This window comes from Capricornis sumatraensis, chromosome 9 (genome assembly GCF_032405125.1).
Source record: "Capricornis sumatraensis isolate serow.1 chromosome 9, serow.2, whole genome shotgun sequence".
Lineage (NCBI taxonomy): Eukaryota > Metazoa > Chordata > Mammalia > Artiodactyla > Bovidae > Capricornis > Capricornis sumatraensis.
The window spans coordinates 58313414-58328069 of NC_091077.1; the positions used below are offsets into that span (position 1 = coordinate 58313414).

Consider the following 14656-nt stretch of genomic DNA (forward strand, 5'->3'; position numbering starts at 1 on the left):
AAAACCAAAAGCTTGATTTTTCAAAAAAAAAATCAATAAAATTGATAAGTATCTAGGCAGGTTAAAGAAAAAGAGAAGACATAAATTATATGTATAAATTACATATATCTGAAAAGAAGAGGGGGATATCATCATATACATTAAAAGGATAATAAAGGAGTATTATGAAAAACTCTATGCCCACAAACTTGATAACCCAGATGAAATGGACTCATTCCTTGAAAGACACAATCCACTAAAACTCACACGAGAAGAAATGGACAATCTGAATATTTGATGATAAGAAACTAAGGAACCAATATTATTCAACTTCTATACTTACTATAAAGCTACAGTAATCAAGACAGTGTGATATTGCCAAGAAATAGATCCATATAAATGCAGTCAACTGATCTTGGAAGGAAAGTTATGACCAACCTAGATAGCATATTGAAAAGCAGAGACTACTTTGTCACCAAAGGTCCCTCTAGTCAAGGCTATAGTTTTTCCAGTGGTCATGTATCGATGTGAAAGTTGGACTGTGAAGAAAGGTGAGCACCGAAGAATTGATGCTTTTGAACTGTAGTGTTGGAGAAGACTCTTGAGAATCCCTTGGACTGCAAGGAGATCCAACCAGTCCATCCTAAAGGAGATCCGTCCTGGGTGTTCATTGGAAGGACTGATGTTGAAGCTGAAACTCCAGTACTTTGGCCACCTCATGTGAAGAGTTGACTCATTGGAAAAGACTCTGATGCTGGGAGGGATTGGGGGCAAGAGGAGAAGGGGATGACAGAGGATGAGATGGCTGGATGGCATCACGGACTCGATGGACATGAGTTTGTGTGAACTCCGGGAGTTGGTGATGGACAGGGAGGCCTGGTGTGCTGCAGTTCTTGGGGTCGCAATGAGTCGGACACGACTGAGCGACTGAACTGAACTGAACTGATCTTGGACAAAGGAGTGAGGGGAATACAGTGGAACAAAGACAGTCTTTCTACAAATGGTGCTGGAACAACTGGACATCCACAAGAGGAAAATGAATCTAGACACAGATCTTACACCCTTTACAAAATTTAGTTCAAAATGGATCACAAACCTAAACGTAAGTGCAAAACTCTAAATCCCTAGAAGATAAGATAGAAGAAAATCTTAATGACTTTGGGTATGGCAATGACTTTTTAGATACAACAGAGGTACATTCACAAAAGAAATAACGAATAAGGTGAACTTGATTAAAATTTTAAAACTTCTGCTCCATACAACAAAATGACAAGAGAATCAGAAGACAAGCCACAGACTGGGAGAAAATACTTGCAAGATACACAAATGATAAAGGATCCTTGTGCAAAATATAGAAGAATGCTTAAAACAATAATAAAATGAACAACTCAATTTAAAAATGAGCAAAAGACCCGAACAGACACCTCACAAGAAGAAAATAATACAAGATGACAAGTAAGCATATACAAACATGGTCAGCATGTTATGTCATTAGGGAGCTGCAACATAGTTGCAACTAAGGCAACAATGAGATACTACTACATGCCATTTCCTTCTCCAGGGGAATCTTCCCAACCCAGGGATCGAACCCAGGTCTCCTGCATAGCAGGCAGATGCTTTACTGTCTGAGCTACTAGGAAAGCCCCACATGCATACCTATTAGAATGGCTAAAATCCAAAATAGTGATAATACCAAATGCTGACAACGGTGTGGGGCACCAGGAATTCTCATTCATTGCTGGTGGGAATACAAAACTTTATGAGACAATTTAGAGTTTTTTTTTTTTAACAACACAGAACATATTCTTATCATACAATCCAACAATCACACTCAATTTACTCAAGCAAAGTAAAAATTTATGTCCACACAAAAAGCTTCAAATAAAAGTTTACAACAGCTTTAATCCTAACTGCCAAAACTTGGACACAACCAAGATGTCCTTCAGTAAGTGAATGGGTAAGTACACTGTAGTAAATCTAGACAATGGAATATTCAGTGCTAAAATGAAAAGACGTGGAGGAAATTTAAATCCATATTACTGATAAAATAAAACAACCTGAAAAGGTTGGATATTATATGATTCCAACTGTATGACATTCTGGAAAAGGCAAAACTATAGAAACAGTTTTTTAGGAACGTAGTTGCCAGGGGTTAGAGGAAAGAGAGGGATGAATATACACAGCACGAAGGATTTTTAGGGCAGTGAAAATACTCTGCATGATACAATAATGATGGATACATGTCATTATACATTTGTCAAAATCCAGAGGATGCGCACCACCAAGAGTGAACCCTAATGTAAGCCATGGACTTCAAGTGATGAGAATGTGTCAATAGGTTCTCGATTGCAACAAACTCTGATGCTGGTAATGGAGGTGGTCATGCAAGAATGGAGGAGGTTATGCATGAAAAATATGGGAAATCTCTGTACTTTCCACCCAATTATGCTATGAACCTAAACTTACTCTCAGAAATAAAGTTTAATAAATGCTTCAAAAAGTGGTTTAAAAAATTGCTTAAAAACAGATAATGCTGCATGTTCCCACTTGTATTTTGAAATGGAGAAAGTAGACTCCTGTTACTGGCAGTTTTTTTCTGGGAGACTATGATGAAAGGCACTTTATGTTTACCTATTTCATTCATCTTTGTTCCTCCAATACTAGTTTTTGATTGTGCACCTACATAACTAGTGCTTAGTAAATGGTTTTGAATCAATGAGAAAACAAAAAATTAATGCATAAAGGGAGACCTGGGAACTTTTCATTATATTTATGGTGACCCTTGTTATCCATATCCCACTGGCCCAACCCCACACATACATTTATAAAGTACACTGAGCACTAACCAGCACCTGGCCTGCAGCCTCATCACAAACCTTCAAGGGCTGTGAACTTTTCTCTAGTTGCTAGTCCATAAAAGAGGATATGTCCCTGAAGAACTCAGGCTGACAATGAATCACTAATGACTATAACATTAGAACCACTGACTGCTACAGCATTGTTCCAAAGACCACAGACTTACAGGTACTCACCCAACTGGGTGGGCAAGACAAGCCACCAGAGTACAAGAAAAAAAATATCAGGACATACTTATATCTCTGACAATATCTCTTTTTTAGTTTGTACTTTTCCTTTGTATTTAATAATGTCATAAGATATTAATACATTATTTGTATATGTAACTTACATATATGCATGGCCTGCCAAGCAGGAGATACCAGTTCAGCCCCTGGGTTGGGAAGATCCCCTCAAGAAGGGAATGGCAACCCACTCCAGTATTCTTGCCTGGGAAATACCATGGACAGAGAAGCCTGGTGGGCTACAATCCATGGAGTCACAGAAGAGTTGGACATGACTTAGTGACTAAACAACAACATCTATATGTAGTTTTAAATTTAATAATGCCATAAGATATTAATATATTTATATATGTAATATATATATGCACATCTGTGTACACATATATGTGAGTGTGTGTATATATATATATATATACACAGAAAGAGAGCATGCTCTAAAATTTTCTGCATAAAGGTACACAATCAGAAAAGGTTATAGACCATCTGGTCCAGCCCCTTTATTTTAGAAAAGATGAAACTAAAACTCAGAAAAGTGAGGTAACTTGCCTAACTATTAGTCAGTCGTGTCCGACTCTGTGATCCCACGGACTGTAGCCCACCAGACTCCTCTGTCCATGGGATTCTCCAGGCAAGAATACTGGAGTGGGTTACCATGCCCTTCTCCAGGGGATCTTCCTGACCTAGGACTCAAACCTAGGTCTCCTGCATTGCAAGCAGATACTTTACTGTTTGAGCCACCTGGGAAGCAAGTTTAACAACCTACCTAAACTGTATAGCTGAAGAAAACTAATGGTTAAAGGAAGGTAATGCTTTACCCAGTTGTCTTTTTATTTCTGCCTCATTTCACTGATTTTGACGGAGTTGAACTGTTTTTTAAATATCACGTGAGACAAATTTTAGCATTTTCCTAAAAGTTTAATTTTTAAAATGTGCTTACACACCCAAATGGACCTTCTCCCTTGTCCTGCAAAAGGAGGGCTGAACTTGCACTCAAGGATGGCACTCTTCTCAGCCAGATTTCCTCTTCCTAGGGAGCTTTACCTGCTGTCTCACAGGAACAGTATTTGCAGGGATAATGCTCAGTGGAAACTAATCAGAGAGAGAATCAGCTATAGAAATCACTAACAGAAAAGCATCACAGACAGTCCTCTGGTCTTCTAAAACATTACTAACAAGCATCGTCAGCAAAACCCTGTCTTCAGGGACCATTACTTTGAGGGAGCTTTGCCAATCATAGCATTACTTAGGAGGCACAGTTTTTATGTTCCTCAAATGCCTACTGTCAAACTAAACTAAAGTTTTGAATGGTTTCAAACACTTCCAGGTTTAGCGAAGTAAATATACTCTTCAATTCAAGTGTGGCCTGAGGGCCAGGAAGAGCCTTTCCCCCAGCCTGAGTGTATACTTTAGTTTGTCAGAGCAGCAAATGCCTTTGCATTACAGAGTGTGGACGGGATGACCAGAGAGACCTAGAATTCTATTGCCAGCTGCCTTCCTTTGTGGAGGGTAAGGACAAAGACTTCATTTCTCTGAATCATTTTGAAAACCATCACCCAGGATTGAAAAAAAAACAAAAACAAAAACACAAACGGTAAAAGGTAAAAGGCACATCTCATTTGTTTCAAAATTCTCTCCTCCTAGAACCAAAAGCCCTGCTGAATTCATAAGGAAACATTGTGCACAAAAGTGGCCCATGTGAGAAGCTGGGAACTAGAAAGGACCCCCAGTTCCCAAAAAGGAGTTATCAATAGACCTATGTAATCATAATGTCATTGCTTTGTTTTTACGGATGACAGTCTTTGCAGAATCATTTGCTCTTGGCAGACCATATATGATAATTCTCCTCCCTTTAGTAATTTCTTCACTGCTAGAGAAAATTCTGCATATGTGGAAACCATCTTGACAAATGGTGAAAAATATTTTCTTTTCACTTAGAATTGCCTTTTTTATACTGTCAGAAATTATAAACAAAATGTTGTGTGCAGAATTTTGGCAATATGAATGCCTAGCATGAGAAAAATGTAAATATACAATTTAACAAAATGTTTACAAATAGGTCCAGAACCACAAGAGAAACACCCAGAGATATCTCAAACCTGGAACTTGGCATTTGGAGGATAATTCAGTGACATTTTTTATGTTTTTATTCCGAAAAAACACTTTTGTTATTTAATCCTTTCATAAGGTATTCATTTATTAACCAAACTGATTTCCTTCAGGTGGGAATTAATAACTACATAGGCTAGAAATAAAGCATATTTTAATTTTATCATGGTATTTTTTAAAAAAACTCTTTTGATAGCTGCAGAATTAACTTGCAAGAATAAGGATTTTGCAGCAAAGACTGTTCTCAAAGATTGAGCAACTGAGCTCCAAGCATACTGAATAATGGGCTGGCAGGGAGATGTAGATGGTTTTTAAGGTGCATGTAGTGGGAAGATCTGTGTGTGTGTGGGGTGTGTGTGTGTGTGTGTGTGTGTGTATCTGTTCTTGACATGTAAACAAAATGTAGGGCAAGGGCAGATCTTCCCACTATCTATGTCAGGCACATAGAAAATGTTCAAAAAGAGATATTATCAAATCTATAGACAGTTCAAATCTGGAATAAGGGATATTTTATTATAGAATTAAGCTTCAAAATTATCCTGATAGTAGAAAAATAAGCTAAAGTGGTGATGAACATTATAGAGGGGGAAAAACTTAAAATCCTACAGTTAAAGGGTTTTTCTTTTCTTTTGGTTTTAAGTTCAACTGTAGCAACATAGTATGCAGATATCCTGGCTTTAAGAAGCAACAGTTGGAACTGTACATAGAACAATGGACTGATTCAAAATTGGGAAAATAGTACAACAAGGCTGTACACTGACATTCTGCTTACTTAACTTCTATGCAGAGTACATCACGACAAAGGCCTGGCTGGATGAATCACAAGCTGGAATCAAGATTGTGGGGAGAAATATCAACAACTTCGAATATGCAGATAATACTACTCTAATGGCAGAAAGTAAAGAGGAACTAAATAGCCTCTTGATGAGGGTGAAAGAGGACAGTGAAAAAATTAGCTTGAAACTCAACATTCAAAAAACTAAGATCATGGCATCCAGTGCCATCACTTCATGGCAAATAGAAGGGGGAAAAGTAGAAGCAATGACAAATTTTCTTTTCTTGGGCTCCAAAATCACTGTGAACAGTGACTGCAGCCATGAAATTAAAGGACACTTTCTCCTTGGAAGGAAAGCTATGACAAACCTAGACTGCATTGTTCAAAAGAAGAGATATTACTTTGCTGACAAAGGTTCATATAGTCAAAGCTATGGTTTTTCCAGTAATCATGTACGGATGTGAGAGTTGGACCATAAAGAAGGCTGAGCTCCAAAGAGATGATGCTTTCGAATTGTGGGCTGGAGAAGACTCTTGAGAGTACCCTGGACTTCAAGGAGATCAAACCAATCAATCCGACAGGAAACGAACCCTGAATATTCATCAGAAGGACTGATGCTGAAGCTGAAGCTCCAATAGGTTGGTCACCTGATGCAAAGAGTTGACTCATTGGAAAAAACCCTCATGGTGGGAAAGATTGAAGGCAAAAGGAGCAGGGACGACAGAGGATGAGATGGATAGATAGAATCACTGACTCAATGACAGGCATCTGAGCAAAATCCAGGAGATAGTAGGACTGAGGAGCCTGGAATGCTGTAGTCCATGGGGTCACAAAGAGTTGAATATGACTTAGCAACTGAAAAACAACATCCTGGCTTATGTGGAAAAGTTTCTGAAGGCTTGAATGACATAGAATTTACTATGGAGACAACAGCAGGACATGGATTACTGAATTATTATGTGTAATCTTTACTATAGAATCATAAGTTGTATATAAATCAGGGAAAGTAACTAGCCTAATGCACTTGGGCATGGCCATATCCCATGTAGGACACTGTGTTCAGTTCTGGGCACTATATTTTCGAAAGAATATGTATAAAGTATCTGAAAAGGAAATCCAAGTGGTGAAAGGCTCATAGAAGGGAGAGCTGAAGAAACTAGGAATAATAAGGCTAAAAAGGAGAATTTTAGGGCAAATGTGCTAATTGCCCTAAAACGTATAAAAGGCAGTAAAAGCAAAGGATAATAATAATTAACATGTATTGAGTACCATATGCAAAGTAGTCACTGTTATCTGCATTTTGCAAAAGAGGAAAACTGAAGCCCGGAGAATACGTTACACATCTATGGCCACATAACTTATAATGGTTGAGCCAGTTTTCATCCCACTAATCCACCCCCAGATCTGGGAGAGAGATTAAAGCTATTTCCCAAATATTTCTAATCTCCATTTTACAGAATCCTAGTAAGACTGTTAATTTCTCAATATTTTTGAAGGTGAACATGAACTGACGATTTGCTCTGGTCCAGGAAATATGGCCATAAGTCATATACATGACTTTAGTGTGGGAGTTTAAGAGTCTATGAGCAATTTACCACGTGCTTTTCCTACCTTGGATGTGAGGACATGGAACCTCCCATCAGTCTAGGTCTCTGAAGGGCAATGATTAACAGTTGTCCTGAAGATCCATGATAGACAAGTAGCAGGAGCAAAAACCAAACCATTATTGTTCGATTAAGCCACTGGGATTTGAGGACTGTTTGTTACTGTGACATTATCTCAGCTTTTCTGACAGATACACAAGCCTACATGCTTAAACTCATTAAAATATCTTGCCATAAGGAAACATTGTTATTCATATATTCCCAGAGCCAAGAATAGTTTGTAGAAACTAAGGTAGGTAGACTTGGACTTTTTTTTTTTTAATGTAAAATGCTCCAAAATTGCTTCATGTGAAGAAGTGAGCTCCCTGTAAATGGCAGTATTTAAACAGAGACCAGATGATGATTTTGTACCTACATAGCGAAAAAGATGGCTTCATTATGGGGGTTTTATCAGACTTTTATCCAGCACCTCCAATGTACCAGGCATTTCAGCCACAAAGATAAATCAAACACCCTATCTTCATCCTGGAGGAAATAAGTTCAGAAGTAGATAACCTCTGATGTCTCTTCGATCAGTGTGATTCAACTAAATTAGAGATAATAATATGGTCTGGATAAAGCTGACAGCAAGCCTGAACTTAGAAATAAGCATAGAGCACTACAAATCCTGGTTGTATTATTATTTTTCAATTAAGAGCCAAAAGTACAGGGTTTGCAAAAAGAAAGAAAAAGAAAGACATGTTGGGTTTAAAAGAGGAACATTTTCCCTTTCTCTAGTTACCATTCTTAAATCCTGCAAACCGGGCACATTATCTGGCTTACATCAGGGGTGTTCCAGCAAAGGGAATGGCTCTGACTCATAGCAATTGTTACCGACCTTTTCCATCACCTCTCCCATCCCTTCAAATCAGGAAGGGGACATTTCAACACTTATCAAAGTCAGATCTGAAAAGAGGCAATAATCTTTCCCTAGGGCTATTCTTCAGGTTCAAAAATCAGCCAAACCCTTCTCAAAAGGTCAGAAGCTTTTCCTAAAAGGGTATTTAAGTGGGACCTAGAGGAATCCCACAGTCTAAGGATGATGTGAAAATCACAAACCAAATGAGTGATTCCAAGACACAGTGACGTTGTTCCCCAAAGGCACCTTAAAACCATACTCATTTTGGCCCTTTCTTTCCTGTTATCAATTCTTAAAACTTAGGTTTTTTTTTTAAACTTCCAAAAATTAAGCAGCAGAGAGAAGTTCTCTCCTTTCACTGGCTCTCTGCATTTTAATGGAAAAACATCTAAAACTTGGGTTAGCATTAACTTTAATTGCTCTGAGGCAAACATTTCCATTTCAGGTTATGATTCATAACCGTATTAGTCCAATACAATATATGCAGGCTGGATTTTGCAGCCATTATCTAGACAAGGGTGAGGTATCTGATTACTATTGTTCCCCAACTCAAAAGGGTCAGTTTGAACTCCTGAATACTCCAATCCCTCCCGCCCAGGCCCTGAGTTTTCTGAACTATAGTCCTGCTTTTTTATGAAATAAATGAGGGCAAGCCGAGTTTCAGTGCCACATCTTAAGTGCCATATCTTAAGCTCAGTGTGACATGAGTTTCTGAAAAATACACACAGAAAAAACTGGTTTTGGCACATGGAAGAGCAGTGGGGAACTTGCAGCTGTACTAGTTTAATATGCGCCCTTAATACTCTTGCCTATTTTCAAAAATACAATACCACTCTTCCCCAGACAGCTGGCTCCCCAGCCTCCAGGCTCCCCAGCCTCGCGCCAAGCTACCTACACAAATATACACTTAACAAACACAGATGTGAAATGTCGACCCAGGGCAGAAGAGAAGCAAGGGGTTTCGGGTGTTTAGTCTGGTGGCTCCACACTGAAAAGTTTCAGGAGCAGAGCTGATGTTGGAAGAGTGAGAGGGGAAACCGCCCAGCCTGTACTTTCATCCGGGTACTATGGAGATGACCCCGCTTTCCCGGGACCAGTTTGCCCTCTGCCCTGGTGACCTGGATTGAGATTTAATCTAGAGTCCGAAGGGAGATCAAGAAGATAATTGTGCCTGGTGGGTACTCAGACCGAGAGAAGGGCTAGAAGTCACTCAGCCTTCCTGCACTGGCCGGGCTGACACACCCACTCAGAACCGATGGCCCGGGGATGCGGCAGGGAGGGGAGGGGACCCACGCACCCCGTGTCCCGCGCGCACAAAGATGCTACAGTGGGGACACGCGTGAATAATCCAGATTCCGGCTGGAAGGTCTCGATGCACTCGGCATCCTCCCCCTAGTCCTCCATCCCCCCCCAACAAAGTGAACGAGAGAAAGTTGTGCCAGGGCCAAGGCGCCCCGGGGCTGGAAAGGGAGCGAGGACAGGCGGAGAGAAACCCGGGCCCCCTTACCTTGTCCTTGGGGCCGAGGTTTTGCAAAACCTCCTTGCCGGTGGCGCTCCGGATCTCCACCCCAGCGGGCGCGGGCGACGCGGGCGCGGGCTCCCGGCTCTCCTCCCGGCCTTGGCCCCGGTGCGGGGTATCCCCCTCGGCGCCAGGTCGGCTCCCCGAGCTTCGGACGCTGCCCTGGCTGCTCCGGGGAGTCTTCGCGCCGCGCTGCCCCACGCTCAGGGCATCGAAATCCAGCGTCTTGCTCTCGAAGGCGCCCTCCACGTTGCAGAACATGCCGCCGTACTTCTGCCGCGGGACCTGGTCGGTGGTGCCCGGCCTGGCCAGGTACACGGGCAGATCGTCTTCATGGGAGCTGTCCCAGCCTCTGCGGCCCGAGGCCATGGTTGGATCGCGACAGCGGCCCGTGGGTTCTCTTCCCCAAAGGCGGAAAGGGCAGCAGCCGGCAGCGTGCGCCGAGCCACAGTGACTGGGGCGGGAGGAGGCGCCTGAGCCTTCGCGCCAGAGGCGGCAGTGCTGCTCCGGTTCCTGCCAGTCCCCTGCGAGCCCCGAGCCAGCGAGCGCAGCGCTTGGGCCGGAGCGGCGGCGTGTTCCGCTCGCCCGCCTCGCCCGCCCAGCCGGCCGCACCTCCTGCGCGCCGGGACACTAACGTGGCCTCGCGATCACGCGTCCCCGCCGCCCATCCAAAGGAGAAATCCAACTTGGCGCGCGCGCACACACACAGGCACGGCTCCAGTTCGCCCAACAACCCCCAGGTTGACACTCAAGAGCTCGCCTCACTCACATGTGAGCACAAACTCCGTTTTACCCACACTCATTCCCAATTTGGCCTCCCAAACACAAGTCTCTGCCCCACTCAGGTGAGGAAACTTTGTTGGCTCAGGTGGGTTGACATAAACTCTAAATTCCTCCTGATTTACAGCAACACACACACACACACAAACTCAGATTTACCAGACTCACAATCTCAGACTTTGTTTACCCGTAATCCCAGACTCTGTCTCATCCTAATCCTAGAATTGTCTCACAATTGCTCCCTGTTCTAGACTCTGCCTCATAAACCTGCACCCTCACATAATGAACTCCTGAATTATTGGCTTACAGAGCCCTACAGACACATCATCTTATTGACAATCACAAGAAACCTGTAACAGATTCACACACTTCAACTTATTCTTTTAATTTTTCTTTGATGCGGACCACCCCCCAACCAGGGATCCAACCGCACCCCCTGCATTGGAAGGGGAAGCCTTAACCACTGGACCACCAGGGAATTCCCATTTCAACCTAGTCTTACTTCATATATTTCACCCTGGATTTTGCTTTGTATCCACCCTTAATTTGTTTATTTACTTTTGGCCATGACTTGCTGGCATGTGGGATCTTAGTTCCCAGACCACAGATCAAACCTGCAGCCACTGCATTGGAAGGTGGAGGCTCAGTCCCTGGACCACCAAGCAAGTCACTTAAAAGATTTATTTGGTTTGAATTGTCTGGTTTTCTACTATGTGCTTACCTAAACAGGTAAAAGATGAAAACCGCATCTTTTTTTTTTCTTAAGGTGTCAGGGTTTTTTGTTTGTTTGTTTTTGGTCGAACCTCCAGCCATGAGGGATCTTAGTTCCCCTGATTAGGGATGGAGCCCATGCCCCCTGCAGTGGAAGCCCAGAGTCTTAACCACTGGCCCACCAGGGAAGTCCCTATCCACACTTGATTTGCATCACACACAATTACACTACTGATCAGACAAACCTTGCAAAGTACTCTTAATACTTTGTCCTCATCGGACAACTTCCTGGCTGATACCTCACTTACTGAGGCCAGAACCCTACACTTGGCCCCACACACAAGACCAGATTTACCTCAAAATTGAGAACCAAAGACTTTGCCATTCCTATTAGCGGACACACACGCAGGTATTACTCATGCATATGCGCACTCTCACATCCACAGCCTCTTCCACGTCCACCCACATACACTCTATGCCAGACTGCCCCCTGAACACAGAGTTCACAAACTCAGAGCTCACACCATATGTGCACACCCTGCCTAAGCTCCAAACCTGTAATGCCCACCTTCGACTGGACCCCTTCTTGGAAATTCACTCTTGCATTTACTTAGTCATTGAACATGAACTGCACGCCCACTCTGCCCTTCAGAAGGTACTGGAGAGACAGTGTAAAACAAGGCAGATGAGGGCCTGCCCTCATTGAAAGTATAGACTGCAACCACCCATCTGGGTAGCTCAGTCATTCACTGGCCTGCCCAACTTCATCGTCTGAATTCTCCGCTACATCATAAGCTCCATGAAGGCAGATATTTGATCTGTTTAGTCTACCTTTGAATAATATCTTGCATAGAGAGCATCTGTTGGCACTTAAGGGACTCCGTAAATCTCTTTTGAATGAATGGATGGTGATGATAACATTAAAAACAACAGTAGGGAACATTCATTGGTACTGTTGCTGTGTGCCACTTGTTAATGTAATTGTTTCCCATATATGTGTTAATTCATTTAGTGCCCATAAGCATTCGGAAGATTTCTTTGTGCACATAGACATGATCTTTAAAGGCATCTACACTGAAGTTCATGAATTGAAACTCTGAACATCAATTTGGGGGGAAATTGGGATTGTGGGAAGTGGGATCTCAGTGGCAGGCCTGTAACAGCCTTGGTGGTTTGAAGGATAGAAGTTGACATAAACTCAAATCAAAGACAAGTACATTGACACCAGTTATACCTACCCCACAAAGAGGAGACAGGACCTTAAAGACTGTCTATACTCCATCAAAACTGTCTATACTTCCTTTTTAACAAATGCTGGTGATGTTGGACTCAGAAATTTATGTGAGAGACTTCCCTGGTGGCCCAGTGGTTAAGAATCTATCTGCCAGTGCAGGGGTCACGGGTTTGATCTCTGGTCCAGGAAGATTCCACATGCTATGGGGCAACTAAGCCCGTCTACTGTAACTGCTGAAGGCTGTGCGCCCTAGAGGCTGTGCTCTGCAAAAAGAGAAGCCACCACAATGTGAAACCCATGCACTGCAGCTAGAGAAAGCCTGCACACAGCAATGAAGACCCAGCACAGCCAAATATAAATCAATATTTTTTTAAAGAAATGTATATAAAAAAAGAAATTCATGTGAAATATCCATAAAACAGGCCATTCTCTCCCTCTTTGCTCCTATAGGTTACCTTACCTTCTTCTCCTTTCCCATTGCTTTCATCTCTCCTCCTTTAATTGATTCATCTTCAGACTGTTAGGAGGACACTTCCTATGTGTCCAGGATTGTCCTGGGTTCCTTTCCTGGTGGAACACAAGTCTAGCGGCAGGGAACTGACAGTAAGAAAGATTAAGTCAGATAGTCACAAGAATTATGAAGAAAGTAAGATAGCCAGTTTTTTAATTGGCCAGCCAGGAAAGACTTGGAGTCTTCCCTCTCTGACTTTCTATAAACACTACCGGCACCCTCACTGTCAGGAGCAGCAACAATAAAGATACCAGCTAACATTTATCAGGAATTCTGTGCTAAGTTCAGTGCTAAGGATTTCCATTGTGTCTTGATTAATCTTAATGACACTATGAGTCAAGTGCCATTATTTTACTAGAGAAGCTGAGGCTCCTAAGTGCCCAAGCTATGACAGAATGGTAACTGGAAGCAAAATATGTGCCAAGAGTCCAAGGTTTCCTTTGAGAGGAGCACATTCTTGTCTGTTTTCCCATGTGTGGGCATAGATATGCTCCATTATTCGAGTTACATTGCCTCACCACTATGACTGTTGCAATGTACATGCCCCATAATTACATTTGTTGATGAAACATCACCTTTAAGAGTCAACAGCTGCATATACACATATGTGTTTAATTAAGAAAGCCAAGCAGTCCTGAAATGAAGACTGAAATGGGAATGGCTGATCTGACTCCAGTTCTGCAACTCTGTGGCCTCTGGCCAAGCATCTTACTTAACTTCTAGATGTCTTTCTTCTTTGTATTTGCCTCACCCACTTAACAGGATGATTAAGGACTTCATTCCTTGAGTAAGACATTGTGCTGAGAACTCCACGTGCATGGCCTTAACCTTCATAACAACCCCATAAATTTGGTGTGATTATTCTCATTTGACCAGTGGAGAAAACAAGGCCTGGACAAGTTAAATTTCTTGCCCAAAGTATCACACCTAGCAATGCAAGCTAGAATTCAAATCCTTCACCAGCTAACTCAGAGCCTGTGCTCTTAAAAAACACCTCACAACAGAGTTCTGATGTAAGGATCCAAAGGGAGAAATAAAGGAAAGACTAAAAGTGAGATGTTAACAAAGAAAATTATTCTAATAATACCTAAACAATATCCAACTGTTTCAGGGCAGAGGTTAACTTTAATCAGACAAACACTCACATAAAGAAACACCCTACCAGTGCCAACCTAACAAAGGACACAGCCCCACGAACACACGGTGATCTTGTCACATCTCTCCCTAGGGAGGTAGAGGAGACATTACTTAGGGCAGTCACAAACATAAGAGGACTATTATGTCTGTGGCCACCTTAAGTCACTTCCTCGTGAAAAATTTATCCAAAACCACATACAAACAGCAAGCTATTTCCCTAACCAAGCAACAAAATGGAGCTTTCCACTGGTCATATACCTGATCAGATTTGCATTTTCTGTAACTGTAGTAAATGACTTGCCAGTTTGCATTGAGATGACCT

The 14656-nt window shown here is 42.2% G+C and overlaps 1 protein-coding gene across 1 annotated transcript in view; it reads right to left on the reverse strand.

Annotated features, from left to right (window-relative positions):
• The window catches only part of DPYSL3 (dihydropyrimidinase like 3), a 111454-nt gene extending 101124 nt beyond the window's left edge, over nt 1–10330 (reverse strand). The window contains exon 1 of the mRNA XM_068980010.1: nt 9950–10330. Within this exon, the coding sequence (XP_068836111.1) occupies nt 9950–10330 (381 nt within the window). The remainder of the gene's footprint in view (nt 1–9949) is intronic.
• Nucleotides 10331–14656: the final 4326 nt, after the last annotated feature.